We start from the raw sequence: 14,922 nt of genomic DNA, 5'->3' as shown, positions 1-14,922 counted from the left end.
CTTAGGGTCTTCACACATGCAGTTCCTTGTGCCTACAAAGCTCTTCCAGTCCTCAACGCCCTGCCCTGCACCACACCTTTGGTGACCAGGGTCCTCTCAGCCTACCTCCTACTCAGAATCCCCATCCTCCTTCTGACTCTTCTGGAAAGCTTTCCTTCTTCACAAGACCAGGCTATGTGCCTCTGGGGAAGAATCCAAAACTTCTTTCACTGCACCACCGACTAAGTTCCACCACCGTGCACCCAAGACTATAACTGATAATGTAGCAGAAGCCCCCAAATTTGCTCCTTTAATGGCATGTGTGTACACAAAGTGTATATATCAATATTTAATTGCATTTATATATAGTAATAAATATGCATCAGAAAAACAAGTAATTCCCCATGCCCATTCCAAAAAGAAAAGGAAAAGAAATAAAGCTGAGTTAGTGCAGGGGCGTCTGGGTGGCTCAACCGGTTAAGCGTCTGCCTTCAGCTTAGGTCATGATCCCAGGGTCCCTGGATCAAACCCTGCGACAGGCTCCCTGCTCAGCGGGAAGGTATGCTTCGCCCTCTCCCTCTGCCGCTCCCTCCTGCTTGTGCGCTCTCTCTCTCTCACGCTCTCTCTCAAATAAATAAACAAAATCTTTAAAAAGAAAAAAAAGGGACGCCTGGGTGGCTCAGTCGTTAAGCGTTTGGCTTCAGCTCAGGTCATGATCCCAGGGTCCTGGGATCGAGTCCCGCATCGGTCTCCCTGCTCAGCCGGAAGCCTGCCTCTCCCTCTCCCACTCCCCCTGCTTGTGTTCCCTCTCTGTGTCTCTCTCTGTCAAATAAATAAATAAAATCTTTAAAAAAAATAAAAAGCTGAGTTGGTGCAGAGTCTAGTCTTTGCCACTTAACTAATCACTTGGGCCCCCCTGCCCTCAATTTCCTCAGCTGTAAAATATGAAAAACCCTAAAATCCCCCTTGGTGTAAAACTCTGAACATCTCAAAAATGACTCAGCAGTCAATGTCAAGTAGACTAGTAGGCTACTCAAGTTAAAAACTAACGTCAACTATTACAGACTAATGTACAAAATGATAATAGGTATCTTGAAAAATTGAACAAATTCCTGATGAGCACCCGACAGTACTGGGACCTACTAAATAGCCTTCCAAAAAGAACAGTCTCAACTCACTGGAAACCAAAGGGGAACGAAAACTCCCAATCCCAGGAGACGTTACACTGTCAATGTGCTTTTGCTTTATCACCCCTTACTTCAAATAAGCTTTCGCCACACGGAAACTTCCCCATTAAGTTTACATGGAAAATATAATTAAAAGATAATATAACTGCACTGAATTCATTCGTGTCAAGTTAAATACATTGGCTCTCACAGTTTAAAATATTTTAAGAAGATATAGAAGAGTTGGGATGGTTTTTAAGAGCTCCCCTCCACTTAACCCACCAAGGTGGTAAGAATTTACAATGTCCACTGCTTTTACATACCTATTAGAATGAGTACAGAAAGGAAGAAGAGCAGGTCTAAGGCAGGAAATAAAAATTAAATTTTAAAGTGGCAAAGCTGAGGAACATAACATCAACTACGGCTCATAAAACAGTATGTACAGCCCTACAGTTCACAGAGACTCCAAGCTGAAATGAACTTTCAGACATCAAACACATCCCCCCATCTTACAAATGAGTAAACTAAGACTCACTGCAGGGAAATGACTTGCCCAAGACTACACAACTAGTTAGCAAAAGGACCAAGCCTCCTGACACCGAGTCCAGTGGCTTTTTAATTCTCACAGCTCTTCCCATCAGGACCCATCTATGGTACATAAAATCCTACAGATACACAGTTACACACTCAAATTCTGTAGAAATTTTAATACTTGATATTGAATGTCAGTATCATAAAACAAACCTGAAGACAGATGAAAACTTAGTACAAAACTTAAAGAATTAAGCAGACACATCTAAATTCAGATATGTATTTAAGTAATCTCTAAACCCAAACTGGGGCTCGAACTCATGACCCTGGGATCAAAAGTTGAATGCTCAAAAAAAAAAAAAAAAAAAGTTGGATGTTCTATAGACTGAGCCAGCCAGGTGCCCCCACATATTTTTGACTATTTCATCTCACCTTGAGGTCTTAAATCTGATGTGAAATTCCATATCCATTAAAACAGTTCTTTCCCATGAATGCCTATAACCACAAATAATCCTGATATATTTCTGGCAGAGTACTATATAAAATTAAATATCTTATTTTATTTATTTAGGGGGGGAGGGGCAGAGGGAAAGAGAGAATCTCAAGAAGGCTCCACACCCAGCTCAGAGCTGGATGCAGAGCGGCGCTCTATTTCACAACCCTGAGATCAGGACCTGAGCTGAAATCAAGAGTAGGATGCTTAACCTATCTCACAACCCTGAGATCAGGACCTGAGCCGAAATCAAGAGTAGGATGCTTAACCACCCAGGTGCCCCTGAAATTAAGTATTTTAAATGAAGACAGTAACAATGAAGGAATCAGAGGACACACAGTCTCACATTTAAGGGTCTCTCTCCTGGTAGTATTCAAGGTGATCACAGGATCAATCCCAGCCTGTGCAACACGAGTGAGCAGAAAGGAGCATAGACTCCCCATATAAGCTCTTCAAGTATCCCCTCTCCCTTCCTTGCCAACTCCAACAATAAGTCAGTCTAAGCATTAGGAAGAAGCAACCTGTTTTCACACCCCGCTGAGACCTATCTTCTTGTCTGATGCCTGGACAGTACCTTTCGCAAACAAAAAGCAAAGGAACAAAAACAAACAACAACAACAACAAAAAACCCACTGTCCATATGTAAACTGCTTTCACACACTGTTCTCACACAACACATTATCACATAACTCTGATTATCAATATCACCCCCTGGTGAAGCCCTGATTGCTGACAGTATCTTCCATGTCTCTAAAAGAAAATTCATCACGCTCAAGAGAACAGAAATAAGAGAATGAACCAGTCTCCACACCCTGCAAAACCCTGTCTTCAAAGCCCTTCATAAGCACCAGGTTTAATCATCAGGTCCGTCTTCCCTGTCATTTATACTATCTAGTAGCACTTAATTCCCTCTTACCTGTTTGCCTCTCCTGTAAAATGCATGCCCCATGAGGGCAGAGGCCATCATCTTTGTATCCCAATGTATATAATTTAGTTGGCAAAACAGTTACTAAATTGAGTAAAAGAGTAAAAATTCATTCTCCCACTTTCTTTGTTCATTTTCCATTCATCGATGAAATTTAAGTGAAAGAAATCATAGACAACCATAGACACAGTTCCTTCTCCCACTGAACCATTCTACGATATAAAAATCCTTTCCTTAGCACAATCCCAAGAGCATAGAAACTGAGCAGAGAAAACCTACATGATCTGGCCCAATTCATTCACTTACCAATAATAGCTGTATCACTGACTCATGGTCACATAGCCAATTAGCGTCAGATACAAAAAAAAAACAAATCCCTGACCACTGACTTCCTCCAATTTAGATTCCACTCACCATCATGTCAAAGACCGAATGACTAAAAACTTACTCACTACCTAGAATATATCTCATCAATTCAAACTCGTCTAAGAATACCAAGTCTTCTCTAAATTTGTGTCTTCTAATCTATGTTATCTTAGCAGAGAAATAAGCAATTTTCAAAAATGCACATGGGGAAATGCTCCTTTAAATCTCTAGCACTTTGCAAGGATGTCAAAAATACTTGGTAAAATCAAGATGTTACCATTAGGGTAAGCCAGATTATGGGGACACAGGCCCTCTGCACTATTTTTGCAACTACTTGTGAGTCTATAATTATTTCAAAGTAAACAGTTAAAAAGAAAAATACATGGCACACCCACCTGATGCCGCTCCCCGGGCCCACTAATCTATCACCTCACTATTCTCCAAACTTGCCCAACGAGGCAGAAAATGTTCCAACTGCCTCTCAACCCAAAGTTTCAGAAAGGGTTGGTGCAAGAGATTCGTGAATCACAGTTGGTGCAACAAGTGAAACCCACTCCTGGGTTAGCACAACGTTTGAGGGTGAGAAGCACACAAACGTTTACTGAATAAGGAAAACTAATCTAACACAGTTTTCCAACTCAGTGCTGGCAACACATGGCAAATATTTGTACAGGCTAAACTCCACTACCTCTTGCACCAGTCTTTCAAAGTTTGCTAGTGGTCTGGATCAGCTTCACTCCCCCAGCTGGACTGTAACCCTATGAGTACTGACGTGTGTTATTAAAAAGCTACCCTCTCAGTGTCTTAAGAGTTCTAGGGAGGGGCGCCTGGGTGGCTCAGTCGTTAAGCGTCTGCCTTCGGCTCAGGTCATGATCCCAGGGTTCTGGGATCGAGTCCCACGTCGGGCTTCCGGCTCGGCGGGAAGCCTGCTTCTCCCTCTCCCACTCCCCCTGCTTGTGTTCCCTCTCTTGCTGTCTCTCTCTCTGTCAAATAAATAAATAAAATGTTTTTTAAAAAAAAGAGTTCTAGGGAGGACCTAATATTTATGTAACTTTACTCAAACTTTTAAAATTTCATTTGTAGAAAAAACCAAAATTACTCTAGCCTCCAGGAGCAGGAAAACACTCTATTCTCAAGCCAACAGCCTATATAGAACCTGTAGTCTAAGGGGGAGAGGAAGTCTGGGGCCAGTGAGGCCCTGGCAAGCACAGCTCTATCTGCTGTCATCAATTATTTTAATTGTAATACAAAGGAATGTGAACAAGAGCCTTTTATACAGTAATCCTTAAGCTTTTGTGCGCCTGATGATGGTGGTCCATTTAGACAGTATGAGAAGTACTACTTTAAATCAAAGAACCTCTTAATCAGAAAAGCCACAGTAAATGTTTTTACTACAATTTGGTTAGGTTATGTTACTCTTATAAAAATTCAATGTTGTCAGAAAAACTCCATTCCAAAGAAAAAAACAAATGGTTTAAACATACCACACCCAAAAACCAATGCTATCACCCCTCAAGAATGTCCTAGAATTCACCAAAGAATGATCAAATCTTCATGAAAGCTGAAAAAGCTTTTTACATTTCCAAAAGTCTTCTGAGGAATCTAGAGGCCCTGGAGAAGAAAGGAAAAAGACCAACTGCCCTAGACCCTCCACTCAAGAGAGTTTTGTGAAACCAGAAACATTCTGGAATGGTATGGAGTGGCTGCTAACCACATATGACTCCTGTCTCTGGATGCAGGTGTTGTGCACATTCTTCAGTAGCTTCCAGCTCTCCGAAGTGGTAGAAAGATGAGCAGCTGCTGCCAGCAAAATCAGCCCACATGTCATCTCTTGCTTGTGACTGCAGGAGGCAGAGAAAAAGTAGTTCTATACCTCCCCCCAGAAGAGCAACCACAGAAAGGAGAGAGCACACTGTCCACAACATCAAAGTACTCACTCCCCCTCAATTATTCTCCATCTACATACAATAATCAGAACACCTGATAAGAAGAAAAACACAATCACCATTTAAGGAAAACAACAAGAGATTTCTGATAGGAGTGAAGACCAGGTTAAACACCACTAGAAATAAAAGCATGCTAAGAGAATTGAACGTTTAAACTAAATATGCACACAATTTAATAAAAATCACTTGATTGGTGCTTCTTTTAAAGACAATGTAGGGTTTCTATATGCAGATGATGATACAGAACAATAAATGGACTAGTTCAAATTACTTCTGGACAAGAAACAAAGCCATTCCTACAGTAGAAGAAAATAGATGTTGAACTGCAAAACCCAATACCCCTCCCCAAAACGCCTTTCAGAGAACCTGGTTTTCATCATTTAGACATTAAAATAACCCTACCATATTGTCTCGGCTTTCTTTTTTTTTTTTTTCAAAGATTTTATTTATTCATTTGTCAGAGAGCAAGCGCGCACACGCACAAGCACACACACAAGCAGGGGGAGCGGCAGGTAGAAGCAGAGGGAGAAGCAGACTCCCCGCTGAGCAAGGAGCCCGATGCGGGATTCGATCCTGGAATCCCGGGATCACGACCTGATCTGAAGGCAGACGCTCAACCAACTGAGCGACCCAGGCGTCCCTGTCTCTGCTTTCTTAACTTTCCTCACATTAACTTCCTAATCTCAAATCTGGCCTTTTCTTCCTTAAGGTTTAAGCCACCCATCATCCTCCACTTCCCACATCATAGCAAGCAGACTGTCAGAGAAAATCTCAGACGAATCTCCACCATACCCCTAAGTAAGAGGGTGTGGGAGCCACTCACACAAAGGCCATCTCTGGAGTTTCAGATCAGCTGTGAGGAAGACCTAGTATCTGAGTTCACATAAAGATCTGGAACACCTTGTCACCTGTATTTGGAAACAGCAGATTCATGCTGGAGCAGAGCTAATTTCTTGAAATGGTAGGTTCTCAACACTTTTTCTTCTGGATCACAAAAAAATGGAGGCTGAACTGATGGGGAAAGGAAATAAAAATCTATCCATTCATTTAGTCCACACTGCTTCCTACACTGGACACTGTTATATCTCTATATGCAATCTAGAATACCATCAATACTAATGGATTCTAAAATATCATCACTTTATATATATAAATTTTTTAAATTAACACATAAATTTGCTGTCAAGAAAAATATAGATTTCTTATAAATAGCTATTTCGCATGAAAATACTGTAACATATAAAAGTCAAGAGAAGTTTCAAGGATATAAAACTATACCCAGGATGATCACAACTATTATAAAAACAAACAAAAATATCCAGGTACAGAAAGAGACTAGAAAGCCACAAAATGTTAACAGTGGTCGCACTATTAAACTTTTCAAATTGATCTTCTGTATTTTCCAGATCTTTTCCAAGAACGTTTTTTTTTTTTTCAAAGATTTTATTTATTTGACAGAGAGAGACACAGCAAAAGAGGAAACACAAGCACAGGGAGTGGGAGAGGGAGAAGCAGGCTTCCCGCCGAACAGGGAGCCCAACGCAGGGCTCGATCCCAGGACCCTGGGATCACGACCTGAGCCGAAGGCAGAGGTTTAACAACTGAGCCACCCAAGCGCCCCTAAAAATTGCTTGTTATAAAAAACATTCTGGGGTGCCTGGGTGGCTCAGTTGTTAAGTGTCTGCCTTCGGCTCAGGTCATGATCCCAGGGTCCTGGGATCGAGCCCCGCGTCGGGCTCCCTGCTCGGCGGGAAGCCTGCTTCTCCCTCTCCCACCCCCCTTTTGTTTGTGTTCCCTCTCTCGCTGTCTCTCTGTCAAATAGATACATAAAATTAGAAAAAAAAAACCAACAATTCATAATCACAGTGAGCTAGGAGAGGCTGTTTTCATTTGCTCAGAACGCCAAGGTGGCAAAATGACAGAAAAAGAGACCACAAATGGAGTTTGTTTTCTTAATTAGAAGTAGATACGATAAAAGTGGGGGAAAGAAGACGCAAGTACATTCTCCCGCAACATAATACTGCTTCCTTCAATACACCCCATAGGAGCTACTAAAGTGTAATTATTTTTTAAAGATTTTATTTTTTTAAGTACTCTCTATACCCAACGTGAGGCTCCAACTTCTAATCCAGACATCAACTGTCGCATGCTCCACCGACTGAGCCAGCCCGGCGCCCCTACTGCAGTGCAATCTGACGCAGCCTTCAGTGATTCCACTTTCCTTTAGAGATCAGTTCCTAAATAACCTAACTGCTAGGGAAAAATCCTTATCTTTCTTAAAATTCACCCCATTATTCCTAGTTGCACTTCCGTGTACTGCGTAATTTCCTTCACAAGTGTTCACTCCTAAGCCTATAATTTAGTCCCTGATTTCTTGATTTATAAAACTGATATGCTTTGTTTTGATTTTCAATTTTTTGTTTGGCTATTTCATACCCTGTCTTTAAGCTTTTACTTTCCTTAATCAGCTTCATTTAGTCATTTCAGTTAAACTTGCCTGTACCTTTCCAGTACAGTCCTCTAGTATTACTGTGCCTGGGTAACAATCTCAATAATCAGTGAGATTTCCCTCTGGTTTGGTGATGTGAGTCTCTATCCCACAAAGACTAATACTTGTGTTTTTTGGTGTAGCATACTGAAATTTCAGGCAGCTTTCCACTATTATAACATCTACCCACCACAACCTTGGTTCAGCTCCATGTAATCCCTGGCATGTGTTCAGGCGCCTACTTAGAGGGCAAGGATATCATCCCTGAATCTTTAAAACCCAACGGTTCCTAATAAAAATCAGGACCACTTACTGAATGCCATGCCCTGTGCAAAAAAGCACTTTCATTGTTGTCCAACAGAACTTTCAGTGACGGCACTGACATGTTATGTGCACTGTCCTATATGGTGGCCACTAACTACATGTGGCTACAGAGCACTTGAAATGTAGCTAGTGTTGCCAAGGAACTGACTTTTTAATTTTAATGTTAAATAGTCACATTATGAAACTAACAACTTATATTGCTGGAATTTTTCTTCATAAAAGTCATTTACATTTATTTTTACATCTGTATATATTCAAGATAAGCTAGGACAGAGTTTCTCAACCCCAGCACAACTAGAATTTTGGACAGGATAATTCTTTTCGTGTGGGAGCTGTACTATGCATTGTAGGACGTTTAGCAGCTTCCCTGGCCTCTATCCACTAGAGGCCAGTAGCAATGCTCCCACTGTGACAATCAAAAAAGTATCTCCAAACACTGCCAAATATACCCGGGGGCAGGGGGAGACACGACACAAAACTGCACCCAGTTGAGAACCACTGATCTAAGACTAAGTATGGATTCTGCACTCAATGGTAAGGATATTCTAGAGCAATCTCTTTGATTTCCTGCTTTTTGATTTGAAAATCAGACACCACATAAAAGCAGTCAAAAGTAACCACCTCTTCATATTTTCCACATTACCCACATTATAATATTTGTGTTTTCCTACCCAGTATCTCAAGTTGTTCCCTACCAACCTTGAGATGGGTACTACGCCTGATTTAGAGATGGGGAGGGGGAGCAGGGGGAAGACAAGGGAGTAAGGCTCTAAGTGGTTAAATGACTCGCCTACCAGCACATAGTAAGTAGCAGGACTGAGACAAACCCAGATTTAGATATTCAAAATTTCTAACTCCTCTCTATATTATCTTACCTGGTAGCCTTACAGTACCTAAAGGGGAAGCTCCTTAGAGAAAAAACCTTTTGATACGACAATCTCAACCCAGACTGTTTGATTGCACAACACATTACAATGCCAAAAAGCAAAGCTCACGGGAAAATTCCACATATAGACAAACAGTGAGACCTGGTTCCTATTGTAACCAACCTGCACCATGAGGAATAATTCAGGACAGGGACAAGTCACGGCATACCCACATCACCTTAAAAAGGCCTCTCTTAGGCCAGTTCTAGGAAAGGGTTAAGAGGGTCAGGCCCCTGACAAAAGGCCTAAGTGGAAGGAGGAGGTGAGGGGAAGAAGAAATCAAAACTCTAAGACAGGTGGCTGATCTAAGGCTGCCATGCCTCAAAAGGCAAGGAAATCTCCGAACACAGGCCATGTGGAACAGTAGAAAGAGACCTGGACCGGGGCGGGGTGGGGGGAGACCATCATGTGGACCTCATCTGTCAGTAGCTCACTGTGTACCCCTGGATAAATTCCACAAAGCTCCGGGCCTGTTTTTTTCGACTCATTAGTGAAAAGACTGGTCTACAGGACTTCTTTGGCACTTTCCAGATCTTAGTGAGTAGGCACTTCCAGCTCTTCCCATGTTCTTGATATCCTTTTGCTGTTTCTCTGAGACAATGATTTAAGCAGGAACATAGTACTAACTCAAGAAATTCACTAGAAAGAAAATCAAAATGTCACAAAAGTATCTGAGCAGGGATGGTTTCAATTCAACACAGTGAATATTTGCATAAGGCCAGCCACTCAGCACTAAGGACCTTTTAATCACTCTGGGAAGCCACAACCAACATCCTAGGCTCTCTGAATTCCTCTCCTCTGCCCTAGCCACCCCCACCTATATTCATCAACTGCATTCATTATTTGGTCTCCCAGGGCAATGATTAAAGATTCTAACCCAATATACAAAGATTATTACAGAATTAGCAAGTCTGAAAACACAAAGAAAAAAAACACAAACTTTTTTCACACTGAGTATATTTTAGATATTTGACACATCACACCATTACACTCAACAAAATATCTGACTTTTAACAGGATGTGGCTATTTTATTTTTAAGATTTTATTTATTTGACAGAGAGAGAGACAGCAAGAGAGGGAACACAAGCAGGGGGACTGGGAGAGGGAGAAGCAGGCTTCCCGCAGAGCAGGGAGCCCGATGCGGGGCTCGATCCCAGGACCCTGGAACCATGACCGAGCTGAAGGCAGACGCCTAACAACTGAGCCACCCAGGCGCCCCAGGATGTGGCTATAAAAAGAAAACTTATTTGGAGAAGAAAATATTGATGTTTTGAGGCCCCCTATATTTTCTTTAACTCACCAATTTATTTGCAATACCATACTGCCTGTCCAATCTTACTGCTTTTCATGTAAAGAATAAAGTCTACTTATTTACACCATTTTTCATCCAAAAATATCATTTATCATTTCATTCCTGGCACAGACACATTTCTCATATAAAAGTCAAGCTACAGTGGCACACCCTTTTCGATTACCAAAACTTACTAAATCTTGGTAAAGTTTTTATCTGAAGATGAAAATATTCTGGGCTTCTTGTTCCATTTAAAAGGCTCCAGAAAGCCAGTCTGTTTTATAAACAGATTTTTGTCAAGCAATGCAGCAATAGGTTGAGCCTGTAACTCTGCAATGAGGTATGCAAAAAGGATCTTTCCCTTTGAAGGGGAGACACAGAACAGCTCCACCATAAGTCAGCTACATCAAAACAGGGTGCATGGCTGTCTCAAATGCTGTCCTCACAAATCTCAACAGACCATTCTTTACTGCTACCAGCTCAACTGTATGTCCCCAAAATTTTACCTACAGTACTTTCTATTTTCTCAAATATCTGCCACCTCGATACACACATTTTATAATATGAATCAGATCCACTTCTGTTTCATAAAAACTCATGATGGTTTAAATATTCTTAATATTGTGTACTGACACCACAGGAATCAAAACCAAAACTGATTACTTGTTTACATTAGGAATGAAAAAAAGGTAGCTTAAAAAAGGATACATTTCTTGTAAATTCCCCAGACTAGCTGAAGTAAAAGGAATGTTCAAAAATGAATCAAAGTGCCCAAGACAACTGGCAAAATAGGTTTTGGCATACACAGGCAACTGAGTAAGCTAGTCAGGATTCTTGGTATATATAAAGTAGGACTAATATAGAAAACATGGCCACCTCTCTCCTGCCTGGTGCAATTTTGTAAGTTACACTACAAGCACTACCAACTTGGTTCTATGAATGACAGTAGAGCTATCCTCACTAATAGCCTAGTTCCAAAATTTACAAAAACAAAACAAAACAAAAACCTTATTAAATCTCAGAGATCTCGATCTCTAATGAGATAAAAATCAGAGTAAGGATCACCTAACAAAATGTTAAAATAAATGACAAAACTTATTTCAGTATTTTCAGAAAGTTATTTCAAAAGTTTCACGAACATGTTAAATACAATATAGCTACAGCAAAGATTAGACAAATCTGAACCCACTGCCACAAACCAAGCGGCCAGCTTTCGGATTGAGAAGCTGTCCGCCCCACCTGAGGCGGTTAAGATACTCGGAGACCGAGGCCAATTATCTTAGCAGCAAGTTAGGCCTCTTCCTCCCTCCGGGAAGCGCATGACAAACGGCGTCATGCAACTTATGTCACCCGGTCACTTAGCAAAAATCGTATCTAACTTCTAAACTTGGGTCCCGATGGCCATTTATACTCAAAAGAAATAGAAAGCAGCTATATCACTGGGGGAGAGGGAGGCTTAAAATGCCCCACTTTCTGGCCCCGTAAATATTCAGCCCATCATCAGATCGGAGTCCTAAATTCTAAGACTTACTTTAATGGAGGCCTCCCTCAACCTTCTCCGAGTCTGTTTTGCAACAGTGAAGGAACTTTTCCTGCTTTATCTTAGTTCCCTGAGAGCATGCGGCCCTGCAATTCAATATCCTAAACTGGCAGGGAACGGTGGAGGAGGCAAAGGGAGGAATCCACAGCCAAAATAGCCTTCTTATTAAAGACAAAAAAAAAAAAAAATAATAATTCCTCCTCCGCCCATAGCAAACCCATCCCAGAAATTTACAGCTTGTTAAGAAAGCAGCATTGCGAACTGCAAACGTAAGAGTTTTCCTTTGACTCTACGCACGGTTTTCAGCTGTCAAATTACAACTCAGGAAAACACTATCATTAGAATAAAAAAGGAAACAAAAAAGCTCCCACCATAAGGGCTGGGAGAAGGAGCTTACCAGCCCTGTTTCGGAAGGAGAGCAAAGGGAATCCAATCCACTTCCCCACCCCCGCCTGAATTCATCCCCTCCCGGGCAGGCAAACCTCACTGCAGGAGCTCAAATTTAATAATAATAACAATAATCATGGCGCTTCCCCCCCCCCCCCCCACCCAACGCGATCTGCCAGGAATCAGCCTCCCCCTCCCCTGGGATCTCCAGGCTTGGCAGGTCCAGACCACCCCACCGGACACAGCTCCCGGGGGCCCGGGCCAGCCCGGTCTACCCCGGGGCCCCTCGCCCCGCTTCTCCTCTTCCCTCTCTTTTTACCTCCACCATCCCCCATCCGCATTGTCTGTCTCAATTCAACTTTGACTAATATGGATTCCTCGGGCCTGGGCCGGGTGGTAATTACAGCCCGCCCCCCCCCCCGGAGCCGGATTCCCCCCCCATCTCCGCCGAGTTCAACGCGGCTCCTCGGAGGGAGACGGGGGGGGGGAGGAAAGAGGGTGCAGCGCGCTTTCCCGTCTACACCGCGGGCACCGTCTACACCGCGCTCCCCCCGCGGCCCCGGACCCCCGGGACCAGAAGTTTGCCCCGGAAGGGGCCTAGCCGGGGGCAGTGAGGACCCCCCCCCCGCGCTGGCCGGCCGGCGCGTAAACACGGGCGCCCGCCCCGGCGCGGCCCCATGGGGGAGGGGAGGGCGGGGAGGCGCCCCTCCCCCCGCCCGCCCGCCCGCCCGCCGGCCCTATTACCTGTCATTGAGCTGGTCCTCGGTGCCCGGCAGCGGGTGAACCACGAAATGGATGGACGTCATGGTGCTTCCTTCTCGTCCTCCTCCCGAGGACGGCCCCCTCCCGCTCTCGCCCACCCCCCCCGAACCCCCTTCCCCTCCTCAAAACCCACTGCCGCCGCCGCCGCCTCCCAGTCCCCAAATGGAGGGAAGCAAATGCGCAGGGGCAGCCGCCGCCTCCCTGCCGGGCGTGTGTCCGCGGCCCGGCGGTCCGGCGGGGCGGGCAGGGGCGGATCAACACGCCACCCGCTCCCCCCGGCGACAGCGCGCAGGAGTGCGAGGCCGGCGGCCGGACCCGGGGCGCGCCGCCGCCAGCGGCGGCCGGGCGTCGGGAGAGGGGGCGACTGGGGAGGGAGGAGAGGGGCGGGCTGCGGGGACGGTGTGGTCCCGGCGGCGGACGGGGCCCGGACTAGGGAGGTGGGGAGGGAGATGAGCCCGCACCGCGCGTCACTGGCGAGAAGCCGCCGCCGCCGCCAGCACCGCCGCCGCCATCTTCACTTCTGCCCCAGTTTCTCCGTCTCGCAGGCTCCGCTCCCGAGCGGCGGGGGAGGGGCGAACGGGAGGAGGAGAAGGAGGGAGGAGACCGGCGGGCGGGGGCACGGCTGCGAGGGGGCGGGGCTCCGGGAAACGGGCGGTAAGGCCCTTTCGATTGGGCGGCTCAACGTTGTCGGGCCACGGCGCTGTAAGGCGCGTGCGGATTGGTCCGTTCGGCCCCGAGCCCAGCCCCCCCGGGGGGTGGGATAGCTCCCGAGTGAGTGTTCCGGAGAGCACGTGTTAGGGAAGGAGGAGGCGGAGGGGAGCCCGCTGGGGCGGGGAAGAAGTCTGGGAGGGAGGCTAAGTGTGTGTCCCCGGGGAGGTGGGAAGGAAGAGGGGCTCCTGCGCTTCTCGCTCTGATTTCCCTGGGGCAGCCCTAATTATTCTGCGGATCTTTAGGGGGTTTTTGTTGTTGTTTCTTGCCCTTCATCCGCAGTTATATTTAAAGTGGAAGTGCAAAATCAGTTAAGGGGCGAGAAATACACAGCCTTTTATTGGAGAAGTAAGGTAGTTATGTAAGGACCTTTCCAGAAGGTCCTATAGTAGGATCAGAGAGCTGACTTTGCAGCAACTTCTTTAATCCCCATGTCCCCAGCAACACCATCATATAACCGCACAAAGACCAAATGTGGAAATTTCCACTAATTTCCTGATTTAAATGATTCATGGGGTTTTTAAACTACTTTTAAATGAAAGATGATATATCTCTTCTATAAAGGCGTTCTTCAACTCATGATCAGTGGGATCAAAACGGCAAATTTTTGAATGGATCTTTTTTCTAAGGAACTCCTTTTTTCCAGGGAACCAGTTCATAGCTTTCTTCTCAAAGGCTTCCATGGCTCCTTCAAAAAAACCAAGTACCCCTTTCAAGGCAGAGTGAAAACTAAGCTGCTTCTCCAGTTTGTGTGGATGTTTGTTAAATCAGGGGTCCTGGGAAACGTTCTTAATGTTAAATATCTCTTTTCTTCTGTTAATGCATTACATATGTACACACACTTTTGCTTAGGAAGTTCTTCTGAGCAAAATATATGAACATTTATTTATAAATCGGGATGGAGTAGGTACCCCCTTGAGACAGATAATGGGACAGTTTTGTAGGTCACCAGCTCCAAAATTGGCCCAGATTAGTTTAGACTAAAAAGTGATTTCAAGGCTGGTATTTAGTCCTCCAAAGCCATAGGGAAGCAGGGTAGACCAATGGACACTGCTAGTTTTAAAGCCAGACAGAACTGGATTTCTGTCC

General features: G+C 44.6%; 1 protein-coding gene across 6 annotated transcripts in view; it reads right to left on the bottom strand.

The window, feature by feature from the left end:
- Positions 1–13,215, bottom strand: part of UBR5 (ubiquitin protein ligase E3 component n-recognin 5) — a 136,874-nt gene extending 123,659 nt beyond the window's left edge. For all 6 annotated transcript variants that reach the window (XR_013447754.1, XR_013447755.1, XM_078072160.1 and 3 more), the window contains exon 1: positions 13,108–13,215. Coding sequence is in view for 4 of the 6 variants with exons in the window: in XM_078072160.1 (XP_077928286.1) it covers positions 13,108–13,169 (62 nt within the window). In the remaining 2 variants the exon portion in view is untranslated. The remainder of the gene's footprint in view (positions 1–13,107) is intronic.
- Positions 13,216–14,922: the final 1,707 nt, after the last annotated feature.

Source organism: Halichoerus grypus, chromosome 5 (assembly GCF_964656455.1).
Source record: "Halichoerus grypus chromosome 5, mHalGry1.hap1.1, whole genome shotgun sequence".
Lineage (NCBI taxonomy): Eukaryota > Metazoa > Chordata > Mammalia > Carnivora > Phocidae > Halichoerus > Halichoerus grypus.
This window is presented reverse-complemented; position numbering and strand designations above follow the sequence as displayed.